Source organism: Lissotriton vulgaris, chromosome 1_1, assembly GCF_964263255.1.
Source record: "Lissotriton vulgaris chromosome 1_1, aLisVul1.2, whole genome shotgun sequence".
In the NCBI taxonomy this organism is placed as follows: domain Eukaryota; kingdom Metazoa; phylum Chordata; class Amphibia; order Caudata; family Salamandridae; genus Lissotriton; species Lissotriton vulgaris.
Genome location: NC_141685.1, coordinates 2,019,996,889 through 2,020,013,165, shown reverse-complemented (window position 1 = coordinate 2,020,013,165; position 16,277 = coordinate 2,019,996,889). Strand labels below are relative to the sequence as shown.

The 16,277-nt window shown below is 39.0% G+C and overlaps 1 protein-coding gene across 1 annotated transcript in view; it reads right to left on the bottom strand.

Annotated features, from left to right (window-relative positions):
* Positions 1–16,277, bottom strand: part of PKP2 (plakophilin 2) — a 474,852-nt gene that overhangs the window by 35,092 nt on the left and 423,483 nt on the right. Inside the window, exon 10 of the mRNA XM_086920178.1 lies at positions 10,821–10,974. Within this exon, the coding sequence (XP_086776304.1) occupies positions 10,821–10,974 (154 nt within the window). The remainder of the gene's footprint in view (positions 1–10,820; positions 10,975–16,277) is intronic.

Here is a 16,277-nt window from a genome sequence, read left to right as displayed (position 1 = left end):
GTAACTTCATAGAAATTGGTGTGTTATTTATAAAGTCTAATATTCTAGAACGGTCACCCTGAACTTTACTAAGAACTATTTAGTTCCAGACCTATTTTGTTATTCCCTATGTATTTTATCTATCCATTTATTTTGGTTCATCTGTGCATCAAAGAAAACCTATATAAGATTATGTCCAGTTTTTGTTACTTAACCAATTTATATAACGACAAGTTTCGGGTACAGGTAGTATGAGGTAGGCGGTTATTGAGGGAGATGCATCTATTTATCCAAGGGGTTAAAAAGGATAAGGAATCAATATTTCAAAATTGCTGTAGCGCTAGTAACTCACTGAGTTTATAAAGATTTAAGTTAAAATCTGATGGGAGATCAGACTAAAACATGTTTTTTGTACTTTATTAGGCTATACCATTTTCAATATCTCCTCTTACCTAAAATGATTAAAAACCAGAAGGATATAAAGTAGTCGTAGGGAGTAAGGCACCTTTCCTTCTTAAAATTCGGAATCGGTATGTGATAACTATACAAAAGAAAGCAACATATTTAAGTTACTATTGCAGTTTACCTTGGATACACATGATTCACTCTTTTTCAATTTATTGATTATGTCAGGTACCAATCTCACCTGTTTAGTCAGTGTTCACTGCCTGCATCTTACTACCACCTATCACTACTCTTCGTCATCTCAATTTAAAAAAGCAAGGGAGGGAAATCTCAAGCGTTCAGATCCATCTCAGTCGTCGTATAGCGATTGGCACACAAAGATGTTTATAGCTGAAAATGAAATCATGATTGTAGATTTAGTGTGCTCTAGGAATGACAGTCTACTGATCTACAGTTCTCGGTTAAATTAATGGTGTTAAACCTTTGTCTCTTACATTTGTCATTCGTCACAGCAGGCGTGATCCTAGACGGCTACTGATGGTGATATGAACGTGACACGGCAATGGAAGCCGTTGCGTGTTTTTAAAATCGCTCGTGTTCCACAGGAGCTGTTGTTACGCGCCTCTGTTGTTTGTTTTGGTCAGAGTACGGCTCCTAAAGATGGAAAGGTATATCAAAAAGAAAGGGGGAAGCCAGAATTAGTAGGTTTCTGACAGATTTAGAAGATAAATGAGCACAGCTGAAGATTAACGTTCTGCAAACGGGTCTTAGCAGAAAGCGAAGGGGAGCTCAACAAAAGGCTCCAATCTATCGAGAGCGGGTGGCGGAGTAACATTTAAGCTAGTCTGGGGTTTTCCGCGTGGAGAGACGAGGTCTTACCTTGGTTCCGGTTCTGTGGCGCTTCGATCTCCCTCGACTCCTCGTTTCGGCAGGAATGATTAGCTATGGTGCACTGACGGCACTCTTTTATTTCCTGAATAGGCTCCGCCTATCTGAAACATTCTGAGTTCGTACCGCCCATTCTTAAAGCGATACTCTGTTTATAAATGCTGTGACTATGGGCGCTATGGTAGAACGGCTGTATGCATACCAACGAATAGGGCATCAGGGTCACTAATTCGGGTTAAGGACGGCGGAAGACAACGAAATAGTCTTCTACACTAAATGCCACTCATAAGTGTCATTTCAGTGTAAGGATATTAGTTCATCTATCTAAATCCTGCTTATTATTGTTAAAGTTATAATGGTATTAAATTATCGCGTTCTCCCACGGCAATTCATGATTCAGTCCATGACTAAAAGTCCCGAGAGTAAAGATCCAAAAGACCTCTCTCTTTTTACGAATTTTGTCACCACCTTGGTTCTTTTGCAACTGTATTCTTTCTAAAATACGCCATTTCAGTTCTTCTGGTTTATGGTTGTATTCTAAAAAGTGGTTCACTAAAGGTGCAGTGGTTCTCCTAGTTTTGATGGCTGACCTATGCTCCGTTAATCTGGTTTTTATCGCACGAGCTGTCTCGCCTACGTATCCGAGATTACAAGGGCAGACAAGTAGATACACAACGTTCTTTGTGTTACAGTTCCAGAGTTCCTTAGCTCTAATTTCTGTTTTGTTAAACTCCATTGTTTCGCCTGCAATGATGGTCTCGCAGGACTGACAGGAACCACAGCGGGACGTGCCTTTGATAGCATTCGTTCCGTCGATTGATTTTTGAATAAAAGGGGTACTTCTAATGTTGCCCTTGTGACAGGAGTGAACTATTTGATCTTTTAGGTTCTTGTTTCGCTTATGGGCAAATATAGGTTTCTGTATTTTTTGTTCGTTATCATCAACATTTAATAGGTGCCAATTCGAGCTGATTATCTGCCTTATCGTGGAATCCATAGTTGAGTGTTTGGTGATGCATACTAATTTTGGATCTGTCTTTTGTTTCTGTGAGTGTAGAAGTGAATCCCGATCAAAAAATCGGGCTCTCTTGTATGCTCCTCTAACTAGCCTATGTGGATATCCTCTTTCGATGAACTTACGCTTCATAATTTCAGCTTGGGTGTCAAAATCCTGTATGCTTGTACAGTTCCGCCTTACTCTCAGAAACTGAGAGAAGGGGATGCTGTCTTTCTGACAACGCGGATGGTAGCTTTTGAAATGCAGAAGGGTGTTGCGAGCAGTGGGCTTTGTTTTAGTCTGATCTCCCATCAGATTTTAACTTAAATCTTTATAAACTCAGTGAGTTACTAGCGCCACAGCAATTTTGAAATATTGATTCCTTATCCTTTTTAACCCCTTGGATAAATAGATGCATCTCCCTCAATAACCGCCTACCTCATACTACCTGTACCCGAAACTTGTCGTTATATAAATTGGTTAAGTAACAAAAACTGGACATAATCTTATATAGGTTTTCTTTGATGCACAGATGAACCAAAATAAATGGATAGATAAAATACATAGGGAATAACAAAATAGGTCTGGAACTAAATAGTTCTTAGTAAAGTTCAGGGTGACCGTTCTAGAATATTAGACTTTATAAATAACACACCAATTTCTATGAAGTTACAGCATATGTCTGCAATTTAAATGTTAAAGATAGAGTCCTGTTTTTGATAACTGTGAAAGATGAAATATGTATGTTCTTCTCCAACTACTTTCCTAAATGTACTATGTATCACTACATTAGTCTGGCTGAGAAACTTGATTATTTAAAAAAATTTTTTTTTATTGTTTATAAAGCAATGCACTGTGATTTTAAATTCATTCAAATATCATCATTGTATATATCTTTTTGTCTAGAAAAATTGGCTGAAAATCCGTTTGTCCTGATGAAGACAAATGAGTTTGTCGAAACGCGTTGACACACGACACACAGCCATATTCTCCACAATCAGAGAATATTGTGAAAGAAAAAGAACCCTCTTTTTATATTCTGTGAAGTTTTTCTGAGAACAAACAAATGAACTTCATGATATAGTATGTCTATTGTGTAACTTATTTATTTGTATGTATACGTCTATCTTATATATTTATATTAAAGTATATCTTTTTTGATATCATTTCAGTCCATTGCAGTAATCATTTTTATTACATAAATTGTGTTATTTGAATATTGTCTTTATAGTCAGCCAGCTCTTGTATTTCTAGTCTGCCTGGGTATTTACCTTTACAAGAAATTGTTGTCCCTGACCCAGGAGTCTCATCCACATCAGGGGGTCCTTGATACCTACAAGAACCTTATCCGAAAAAAAACACAAGTCCTTTTTGATAAGATTAAAAAATGAAGAAATAGATCTCAACACTGATGACTCCTGTGCAGTGTAGAGGCTCAGTACTCTTAAGACCACACCAATCTGTATATCTGATCTTCCCTGGTATGGTTCACAATCAGATTTGCACAAAGACAAACTTTCAATGATCTGTGTATAAAATATAGTTAAATTGAAAATACTATGTACTGCACTAGCTGAGACTACATTGGTACTTCAACACTGAAACATTACCTCATTTGCTTATTTTCTCATCGAAAGAGGACAGCAAAATACCTTATTTCTTACTCAATGGTTAATTTTAAATTGAAAGTATTCTATCCGCCTTGATTGTAGGTATTGCAAAGTCTGCACTGTTCTCAGAATAGCTTAACACAGAACAGAACTCCTTGAGCTTAACATATTTTGCAAATCAATACAGAGCAGATATTTTCAATAACTATCAAGTTGCCCCAAACAGTACAAAAATCAAACCTACATCCTACAGTAAGTATACATCCAATACAACAGAGCTACGCTATATAACAATACTAACTACTATGAAATACAACACACAAAATATCCAACCAATATATTAGACACAAGAACTCACAAACATTCAACAGAGTTCATATATGCCAGGTGTTTGGGTATCTGCTGGCAACAGTAGACACTCAACCAATACCTTAAACACCAGCCAACAACAAAACATGTTTAGAGAACACTTAGAATCAACAGAACACAGTCCATGTAGGCCAGTAGACTAATATCATGTGCTATGTCCGGTTCCCAAACTTCGATAACATGCCATCAAAAGAAGAGTAAAGAAGGCATGCTCCAGGAGAGGCACAAACATAAAAACAGGGAATGCAATCCATTAAATAAGATGTGAACAACTGAGATTGACAAAGCCAACCAACAGTACACAATGGGCATCTTTAAGCCACCTGCACATTTTAGGTGAAGCCCAGAAATGTTGTAAGGATCCCAAAGCCAGAATCTATTCTGAACCCATTATAATAGTCTGTCTGACTTTGACCCCTACTTTGCGTGCTATTATCTATTGCGCAACTCATGAAAGTGCAAAATCATCCAAAAAATTACTTTGCCAACACTTAAGGCGACATAAGACTGTTAAAGTTCTTGGACATCCACATCTCAAGGTTGGACAGTGACTGTTCAAAATAAACATGAAGCATGAATTGATATATTTTTATATGGTTCATACTGTTCGCATGGTTCCTGATATAGAGTAAACGCAAATGGTCAACCTTATAAAAACACTATAGAGTGACCACTGAAACAGACAGATCTTTGTCCCAGCTTATTGCAAGAGGTCCTGCTGGACTGCTGTAATGCTGCAGCATCCATTCCTATGTTCAGAACTGATATCTAGCCAATTCTAAGAAGGGAGGGGCTGAGCCCAGCTGATATGTATTTTGTTTTTAAGGGAATACTCTCTACCACCGAAATCTGAAAATCACAGCCCCTCTACTGTGAACAGGCATGCAGTGTGGTAAATCCCATGAAAACTGTAAGGAAAACCAACTACTTCATACTCTCATAGTGTAGTGCACAGAAGTAGTCTTTAGGGTGTTAGGATGCGAGGAACATTCCAAATTTATTACAAATGTTCATATTATTCTTTCTATTAGTGACATGCACTAGTGCTGTTTTAATTATATTTGTGTGGTTAGTTCTCATGTATTAAATAACAGGTGAGAGTGCTGAAATAAAATGTTTTTAAACAGTGTCTTTTTTCTTAGTGCAGTACTTGTGTGTGATATTCTAAAGAACAAAACGTGTTTGAATTACCACTGCATCTCTGACCCTTTTATGGGACTGTTAGTAACCCAGAAAGCACAGACACCATACTAACAAGCATGTTAAGTGTGGTTGGGTGGGACTTTCATGCTCAAGCGTTGGTGCACTGAACTAAGTTCAGGCACAGGTGAGAGGGAAAGGCAATCTTTGTAGAACTAGGCCAGTGCCCTAGTTTACGCTTCGAAATAAGTCTTTCCCAACCAGAGAGCGAATACTGATTGGCAGACGAGACCGAAAAAAGAAGCCATGCACCAGTCTCTGCTGAAATCCTCAAAATCAGTGCTTGAAGACTTCTGCTTCTGGTAGCAGTGTAAGACAATTGTAGTACCACAGTGCCTGTTGTGCAAGTACACATTACAAACCAGTAACATGAGGTGCTGTGTATGGAAAGATCTGTTTTTTCAATAAGAATGTAGAAACAGAAAAGAGATCCAAGAAAATCTGACACCAAGAGCCCAGCGTGGTCATCAAACAGAAACACTGTTTAAGTGGAGTTCTCCCTTAACCATTTATTGTTCACCAAATTACTGGTAACCCTCACGCAGGCATAGAAAACTGTCAAGTATCCATTTGTAGCCGTTATCAGGATCTGTGTATTATTACTATATAAACAGAAAAAAAAGAGCTACTAGTCACTGATAAAAGTTGGCATAAAAGCATGGCCCTTGAGGGTTTCAATAAAAAAAGCACAGACTAACACGAGATGAGTACAACTCAACTGTTCGGCTTATATAGGTAATAAAACAAGCCACCACAAATCCTGATCTTGAACCAGATAATCTGCAGATATGCAACAAGAGAAAATGGTTGAGTTCATCCAGAAGAGTCAACACACAGATATCAGTGTCAACTGAAATAATGTAAGTGAATCATTTGGAATGAGGAATGATTTGATCTCTCTTCTCCCCTGTCGGGCAGAAGACATGTAAAAGATTTCAGTCCTAGATGGCAGCCAAGAGTCAAGGTTCCGGCTTGTGCTTATCTAGTGATTTCCCTGACAGGAGCAAAAGAACCTTCGTTTAACATTACAGTTTTTTAAAGATAACAATTATATCTTTAAATATATTTCAAGTGAATATGAAAAACAAATATTAGTATGATCGACGCATAGCCCAGTAAATTTACATTTTCAACTCTCACAATTTAGGTATAGTCACAGTTCCACTCAAATAGTACAAATATAAAGACTCCTTAGAAGTTAACAAGGATTACATTTGACAATGTAGAATTCTTATTCAATTTTGCTTCCTTTTTCAGCCTGTTCAGTTTTGTTTCTGCTGAGACAAGTTCCACTGTTTGATATCCAGTTCCCCATTTTCTGATACAAACATCAAGGCACAATACATGATTGATTTGAGAAGCATCACTTTGTGAGAAACAATTACATGGCTGGAATAGGTTTTCTTTACTTTTCCTAGCAAACCCAATCACTGTACACAGTGGCTGCTGTATATGGGTTATTTGTGAATTAAGAAGTATACCTATGTCATCCAAGCAAGATGGATCAACAAAGACACATCAGAACTCTCCTAGAGACACCTTCAAATCATACAGCAAGGAATTCAGTCTGTGAGGTCAGCTTTCTTCCAATGTCCAGAACGCAATCATTTCAAATTTCATTCTAAAAAGATAAATAATCTCCAAAAATCTGATCATCAGAAAACACGTCAGCCCATCTAAAAGTCACACTAACAAAGAATTTAAATACATGAATTAAAACTGCCAGTATCACTTCTGTTGGAAGCATATTTCTTTCACAGTATAGCGTACTCTGCACTAAAAAACATTCAGAAATGAATTTGATCTTTTAATGGCTATTTTTAACTGCAGATTCCTCATTTGTGAATAGATGCAAAAGCAGTACCTGCCAAGGTAGTGAGTTCATGAATGGCTCAAACCAGAATATATTGCAGGAATGAAAGGGCAAAACGCCTTTCCCGGTGCACCTGGCTAGCAAGACAGTAGTGCATTGGGAACGTATTTAGTGACACCGATGTCGTGGTCTGACAGATGTCCAAAACGAGCACTTCATGTGCCAATACATTGATAGCAGCCTTGGCTCTGTTCAAACGAGCCCTGAAGCCACCTGTGGGTGCTTTTGCTTTTTGGGCTCTTCGAGGAGGAGAGGAATCAGTCCGAGACAGGGAGTTTTGTAGGTTGAAAGTTTAGCTAATTTAAGAATGGTGATCTGGATTGATGACTACCCCTGTAAAAATATTCCTCTACTGCTTGACACAGAGTTTCCTAGACAGACACAGAAATTAGCAATCAAAGGATAGGATCCAAAAGTCAGCACGCATGGATTTTTGTAAGAAAAAGTTTATAATAGCAAACAAAACCAAACAGAGGTTGCTGATTGGTACACTCATAAAATACAGTATAAAAAGAAAAGTGTAACAGAGCTACATAATGTCCTCAGTGGGTTTTTAAACCCCTGAGGTAGCCCTAAAACTAGCAAAACAAACTTATTAAACTGATCTCTGTTATGATCAGTGTCCATGGAAATTCAAGTTGGGTGGGTCCAAATAACACAGTTGTATTGCAATAAAAGAAAATTATATATATGTTGATGTCTTCCCAATTTGATAATTAAATTTAAATGGAAAGCTGAAACTTGGGCAAGCCAGAAAGGATTCGTTCACCAATGAACATGAAGCAACAATTAGTCTTACCAATGAACAATACCAGAAAGGAATATATGGATCGTCATTTAATGAATAATGTAGCAACGGAATGCATTTCATTTCAGTACTTAGGAGCGAAGGCAGCAGTGATGTGCTGATACCTTCATAAGATAACATTATGGACAATAGGCTGTAAAACAATTAAGAGTGTCTAGAGTGGAGCTAGAAACACCAATGTTATTTTCAGACTGGTAAATAAAGATCATCATACTATGAAAAAAATAAAAATACTGATGTTTTACCACATGCCAAGTCTGAATGAGTCTTCTGGAAACAGTTCAACATCGTCAATATCACTGCACTCACTACTTGACCAGGCCACCTAATCAACAAGCCAAAACATTATGTTGCCTTTGCAGCTCTCTCAAAAACAATTGAAGAGTTTGCTTGCGCAATAAAGCTCTATACTGTGTTATAGGTCATCAGCATTCATTATCGTTAACGTGGGCAAGCATCCATTGGGAAAAGGCAACGGCTGGGAGTACACGTGGTAAGACATCCCCTTACTAATCAAAGAGCCCAAAAGAGAAGCAAAGCAAGCCAAGTTGAAAAGCAGACTCTGCACACACTGGTTGGCACACTGGCATCAACAACTTGTTTGCTATCTTGATAAGTAATTGGAGAGTAAGAAAATTTACTTACTGCGACGTCTATAACTATAATAGACCCAGACCATCTGAGAATTTCACAGACAGTTATCACTTTTCTATTTAGATTCACAGGCAGGGGAAGGAACAAAAAGGCAGAAAAAGCATTGTCAATTTTTGCCAGTCAGACTCACAGTTACATTTTGAGAAAGCAATTATCCCAACAAACATTACAGGTGATATTTGTTACACCTGAGACCACTGAAGCGGTGGGCTTCTAAACTTGCTAGACTTAACGTGTGTTTTGACGTCACAAACCACCAGAGCTTGCTGGATTTTTATAAAGGCGTGTCAGTAGTGCCCGAGTCTTCTCTCCCTTGGTTTAGTTAATTGTTACATGGGTAGAACTCAGCCACTATATCTCCAGAACTTAGTGGCATCCCACTAACCCCAAAGGCATTGGGGTTCCTACATATGTTTTTAATCTATATGCTTCTGTCACCATTGGTACAGCACAAACTCTAACTCACTTAGAATACAAGAACACCTAGACGTCGATGAAATAAAAGGTTACTTAGAGTCAATCTTCTACAACGCTAAGGTGGATGAAGGGAAGGGGATGTCGAGAAAGAGATAGAGAGGCAGAGAAATGGTTGTTTTTTACTTGAGGAGTTATTTAAAATGTATGGACAATACCTTGGACACTATTTACTGAAACAGTGTGATGTAGTTTAGATAGGTGCACAGAGAACTCCTCTTTATGGCAAAGGTTCTGGTGCTTGACGGTTCACATTAACATTAGAAAACAATTAAAATGGCTGACAAATTAACTTTGTCAAGTAGAGTTGAATCCTAAGTAATTACCATATACATTGCATGCTATGCCCAACAATAAGCAAAGTTGTACAGAAAAAATTCGGAAGGAGCCACTTTTCTTCGAAAAAGATGACCCTGGTGGCATAGGTCTGTTCTCCCTCAGGGCTGTAGATCATTATGGCTGGCAGGCCCAGGTAGATGCTGGTATGGCAGTTAACATGGAAAAATATCACGACCAGAACGAGTGAAAGCCAGTGGAGGTCGGATCTTGCATACCTGGCTAAGATGTCAAGAAGCATGGTTTCCTACAGAGGGCCTGCTCCTGGTTCTTGTACTCTCAGCTGGTTAATGTTGCTCCTACAGAGCATGGGTGTAACTTGCAGGTCACAGAATCAATCAAAGTACAGTTTCTTTCAAGGATAATGCACATACATTTTCCAATTTAATTCCGCTATATCGGTGAGACTACTGAACATACATTCATTTGTAAATTTGGTACTGACAATACTTAAACCTGAAATCAAAACTGGGAATCTAGATAACATTACAAATGTTACATTGAAGACAGTTGGAATTTTATACTACATGAAAATGCTAATCACAGGTTAGAAATTTACAATGCTTGCAGTCCAATGTAAAATATTCCCTTTGCTAAAAGCTTGGTGAATACAAGTTTCAATTCAACACTGACTGAAGATGACGTGTCCCACAGTTATTTCTGGTTTCCTCCGTATTTGTCAAGCTTAAATTTACCATAGTTTACTATAAGAATCTAAAAGTGTCCAGTCTTCCATAAGGAAACATTCAGTCTTCTAAGTTGCCTGGCCAATGCATTTAATTTGTTTGCTATAATACGCACCTAGAACATTGTGTGTGTGAGAGTGTTTATGTCTCTTATAATGAAAACCCTGCTACAAAGCAAGAAGATGCTGTATACAGCAGGGGTTTAAAGTTCGTAGTGTCAAGTAAGTGATTAAAGGGTCTGAGATACAGCATTAAGGGAAGGGTCTTACAGTGGTGGTTAAGGTTTAGATGGGAGGTTTGTGATGGAAGCTGCATATTTTATGTCATCAGTATTTCCTCAGATTAAGCAAAACTTCTGATTATCCGAATAAACTCAAATTACAATATGTGGCGTAAGGGCAAATACTGAACATTATCTCCTATATCGTTAGGTTATAAAGGTCAGAGCTTATTCATTGAACATTAATAACGACTGCAATATGAGGTGATACAATCACTAAAACATACAGACAAAAATGTTAACAAAGGTTTATCATCTTACCAATTTCACTTTGGAGAGAAATGTTGCGAGACAAGTTGCGGAGCATTGACACGGTTGTTCTTCTTACACTGGGGTTGCTTGAGTGCAGTATGTTTCTTATGTGTTGAAGACCATTTTCTTTTTGAACAACCATCTGTGCGACTGCAAAAGGCATCTGTCAAAAGATTTCAGACAGGTTATTTTAGCGCAGATTGAAAGCTATATACTTCGGCATTCCCTATGATTCCTCTATAGGCATCATTTAGAGATGCCATAAGAATGTGAAATCTGCTCTCATTCATTTTATCTTCTGACTAGGTCTACGGAAGGGAGGTGAGTGCGGGGAACCTTAAAGATCTCTAACTAGGGATAAGTGCTCCGAATGATACAACATTTTGTTCAGTGTCTCCATCTCAATGAGTGATAACCACCTGAAAGTCATCAGAAACTTGGCCTACAATATAAGACCATATGAAATAAATCTTAGTCTTTCGAACTTCTACCTACAAAAGAAGCATCCGCAGTAATCTGTGACCGTAACTAGCATCTCAGTCACTGGAGGGTAATGGCCTCTGGACATCAGTCATTCTCCTGCAATGTTCCCTCTAATTATTATTATTTTTTTTTTTGTGCATCTTTGCTTCCTGTTTGATTGTGTCACGGCAGCGGCGCATGTCAGGAGCAGCCTAGGTGGTGAACTGGTTAGTCAGGCAGATGAGATACTAGTCATGATGGTTTGTAGATGATGCAGATGGTTTTGAAGGTGGTGTGAGCTTGCAAGAGGAGCCGTGGAGCTCTGTCAGGGAGCGATGCTGTAGTTTTCTTTACACCCATAGTGAGTCATGATCTAGGATGCAGGGTTCCCAAATGGGGGAGAATTCAGAGTCTGTTAGACAATGGGTCAGTACATTTTATGAGAGAAATGGTTTCACTTTCTTCAATTCATAAAGTTACTATCAGGCAATCTTGGTATTCTAGCGGATTTATTTTGTGAGGGTGAGAATTCATGGTAAATCAGAGTGAGTTGGTATTGGTGAAAGTTGGGAGATTCTTGTAGCTGAGCCAGGTTTTGACTAAATGTTGCTTTTTCTTGAAGAGTAGTTGAAATTCCTTTTTGGCTGAGAAAGCTAACAATGTCCTCATAAAAAGGCCACCATCCCATATAGTGGGGCTCCTAGTTTATCTGAAAGCCTTGCAATAACCTTGGACCATGAAGATTGAAAGCTGGTTGCCAGTATTGCTTCCCCAGACCAGAACCTTCACAATCCACCAAATATTGCAACCTTCCTCTAGAGATTTTTTCATCTAAAATTCCAAGTACCTCATACTTTTTTTCTGAATTCAGATCTAGAGGCATGAGACGGGAAGCAAGGTGTGCCTTCGCAGAGCAAGGTTCTATTTTTTTTAAACATGAAAACTGGGAGTACTTTCACATACTGAGGCAACTTCAACCGAACAATAACTGGAATCACAATATGTTCTATCACAAATGGGCCCACAAACTTGGATGGCGGTTTAGAAGATTTTTTCAAATGCTAATTTTTTGCAAGTAATCACACTTTCCACCTACAACATAAGGAGGTGCAGGACTTTCATTTGATCAGCATAACATTACAAATCCTCTTTAGCTTTTTCTACAGTTTCTTGTGCAGATTTCTGAAAATCAATTAACTTAGTGACATGTTCTTGCACTTAAAGGAACTGAGGTAGGTACAGACTGATGGAGGACATATACTAGGATGATGGCCATACATGTACACGAATTGACAGCTGAGCTCTCCTTGATTGCAAAACTCCTAGCACATACAGTCCTGGGCTACATGTTTGTATATTCTATAGAGAGGTAAGTGGCATCTCCAATCCCATTTCCAGACAGGTTGTTCTCAAAGTCTCATCTAGAACCGTGAAGAATCTCTCTTTTGTAGCAACCTGGTCTAATTTCAGATTACTGTGAATTTACTTTACATATTACAAATGAAATCCACTCCTGACAAACCCCAAAGTCAAGCTTTTAATTCTTGTACTTGGAATAATATACATGCAGATGTAGAAGATACAATGCCTTCCCTCTCTGAAAATTTGGATGACTGCACTTGGAAATACCCCGAATAGATCAATTCAGCTCTATCGCCGTGCCTCTTAAAACTTTGAATTCACTAAGAGGTAAGCTCTCAGTCCCATGGTTAACTAGGAATCTAAGGCTTCAGTAGCAAGCCTGCATAAGACAAGAAAGACTATGGAGAGAAGATTATAATAAGGCAAAAAAGGGAAATGCAAGTCCTGCCTGAGCAACTACAAAGCACTCATGCATAAGGAAAAGACCATACACTTCGCTCAAAAAATAACAATGGCCAATAACTCCCTGAATTAGCTTTTCCAGGCAGTGTCCAGTTTGGTCTCAGGCCCTAGGAACACATTGACTAATAATAGTCAGATTTATGCGATACCTTGGCCTATTTCTTCAGGGACAAAATCTTTCACAAGTTTGACCAAAACTTGGCCACCAGTCCGGAAGGTTCACCCCAATTAACTTTACCTGAGGAATACCCTAAATTGTCAATTTCTCACCTTTATTGGTAAAGCAAGTGGCTACAGTTATTGCAGCCACTACATCGGGTTCACCCATGGACCCTTGTCCTCCGACAATCATTAACTTGGCTGCAGAAACTGTTGTCACTTGCTTGACTAGTATCTTTAATGCTATGCTGTAATCAGGACATTTTCCTACTCTATGGAAGGAGGCATCCATCCTCCCAACCTAAATTCCAAAGACCCGAATAACTATTAGCCTATTTCCTGTCTACCACTACCAGAAAAGGTAACAGAAAAGGCTATGAACCAGCAAACACCTCAATTTGTATGTGACTAACAGCTGCTAGCTACCACACAATTTGGGGATATAAGCGGGCATAATACTGCAACAGCTTTGCTTGAAACCACTGAAGAGATTACATCAATAATTGATGGTGCCGACATTGCTGTGTTTGTACTCCTTCATTTATCGGCAGCCTTTGATACGGTCAATCACAAGATCTTGAGCGACCGGCTCCGGGCTGTCCCTATCGAGGGGTCGGCTCTAAAACTGCTCAAGTCTTTTGTATCTGTTAGAAAACAAGTGGCAGCCCTGGATCCTTTTTTGTCAGAATCTTTCTGTCTGCCATGTGGGGTCCTGCAGGGATCCGCCCTCAGCCCTCACCGTCTTTAATGTCTACGTTAAACCTTTGGCCAGACTGATAAGATCATTTGGGATGGATCTTACCTCGTATGCTGACGATGCCCAAATCATGGTAGCAATGTCTTCTCCCAAAAGCCTATCAGGTGCTAATTTCCATGACTGTATGGTAGCAATTTGCAAATGGCTGAACTGTAACTGAACCTAAACTGTTTGGAATTCAAATCTGGGAAAACAGAGGTCATCCTGTTTGGAAACAACTTTTCTCTTGGTGGTCAGAGGAAATGGGGGCCCTGCCCATCCCAGTGAGTAAGGTTAGGAACTTGGGAGTGGTAATGGACAATACATTGACATTTGGGTTGCAGGTCAATGCAGTCACGGCCTCTGCTTTCCTCATTCTAAGGACTCTCAGAAAGGTTTTTCCTATCATCCCCGCCAGATCCCAAAACACTTTGATCACTGCATTAGTCTTATCCAAAAAACACAACTGCAATGCCTTGCATCTCAACATGCAGCATCAACACCTTAATATGCTTCAGGTCTTACAAAATGCGACTGCCTGAATGTTGACTGGGATTCCCAAACACAAATCGGTCTCACACGCATTCTAAGATCTGCATTGGCTGCCTGTTAGGCAGCGCAATCAATTCAAAGCCCTTGGTCTTGCCTGCAAGGCTCTTTATGGAGCTGGCCCAAATTTCCTGAAACTTCAGGTGGTATAGTCTAGGAAGAAATCTTAAGTTCCACGGGTGCCCAGATATTGGAGGTACATAGGTTCAAACAAACTAATTGGGGAGGAATAAGCTCTGTGGTGAATACTATGGCTAATGAATGGAACCTACTCCCCTCCTACCCCCCACCCCATGTCAGGACTATGTTGAACTTGCTTATGTTTAAGAAGGCACAACAAACCTGGCTATTTCCCAAGTAGAACTAAGAATTGGGCTTATATTTTTCTCACTCAGAGCTAATGCCTTCACACCTTCAAGTAATTGTTTGCGCGCAATAAGTCACCATAACATAACACATATTTGCATTTAAAAACACCAGGTTTTTTACGTTTTTTCATTTTAGATGTTATTTCATCTTGCTCTACTTTGAAATTACTTTCACTTTTCTTAACAAAACCTTGAAGTAGATCTACTTACATTTTAAAGAGAGGGGTTTATAAACGTATGTTATTTTTTCTCCTTCATAGATCCACTTTACCAGTTACTATTGCTATTTTTAAAGTATGCAGATGCTGGCATTTTTAAAGACACAACACTGTTGAAAAACTCCGAAAGAAGCAGAAAAACGGGGATGTTTTGTAAACAACGTCAATACTATCAGCTAAATGAATAACAAACAGGAGACAACATGGAGTTCAGAACTCAAGACACAGGGTTGGTACATGAGAGCTTATTTAGTCTAACAGGCTTTTTATCCCTTAGGCCACATCTCTGTGCCCTTTCCTTTTGTGAAAAAAACATAACATTGTTGTAAACGTTTCCCATATAGATGATAATCTGCCATAATTACTCGCATTTACATCCTTGAAAAGGCATAGTTTTCTTCAGATGGTAAGAAAAGTTCTGATACACAAGTGACAGACAATATTCACTTAGCAAAGAAGGAATCCGGTGTTATGTCTTCAGACTCAACTGTGCACGCAAAAAGATTCACAGATGTTAAATTTCTCCTGTCAAGAAATGGAACCTAGCTTAATTTCTTATGCATCGATTTTAACAAGAATGTTGAAAAAATAACACCCAGAGGAAGGCTGGTGTGGCGGGGTTGATTCTAGATTATAACTTCTTGAGATTCCACATGTACAGTAACTCCTCTGATATTTATGAACTACTGGTCCTTGGCACCTTTAGACCCTAACAAGGTAATCAGCTCGATAGTTATGTCAAGGCACGATTAAAAATCAACAATGAATGCAGTCTGAAAGGATTTTCGAGCCATCTGATCATAATACACCCTGACATTAACGTATTTTTGGATGCTTTGATTGTTATTAAATAATATTCTTGTATGATACTCAACATTAATTGAAAAAATATTACTGTCCTTTGCAATTTTGAAAATTTCTACTCTACACGCGCACTTCCAGAGGTGCTCCTTTTAAGGTCTCGCCTACGCAGCACACATGCACTGCATAGGAGACCTTTAGCCGTCGCTCTGCCCTTTTTGGAAGCACATACTTGTGGCACCATCCACCCTGCAGAGGCGCGCCACAAGCACAAGTATGTGCTTCCAAGAAGAGCAGACTGCGCGCTCATGCACCCACCACTCCCGCGTCCCCCTTAGGCACAAATGTT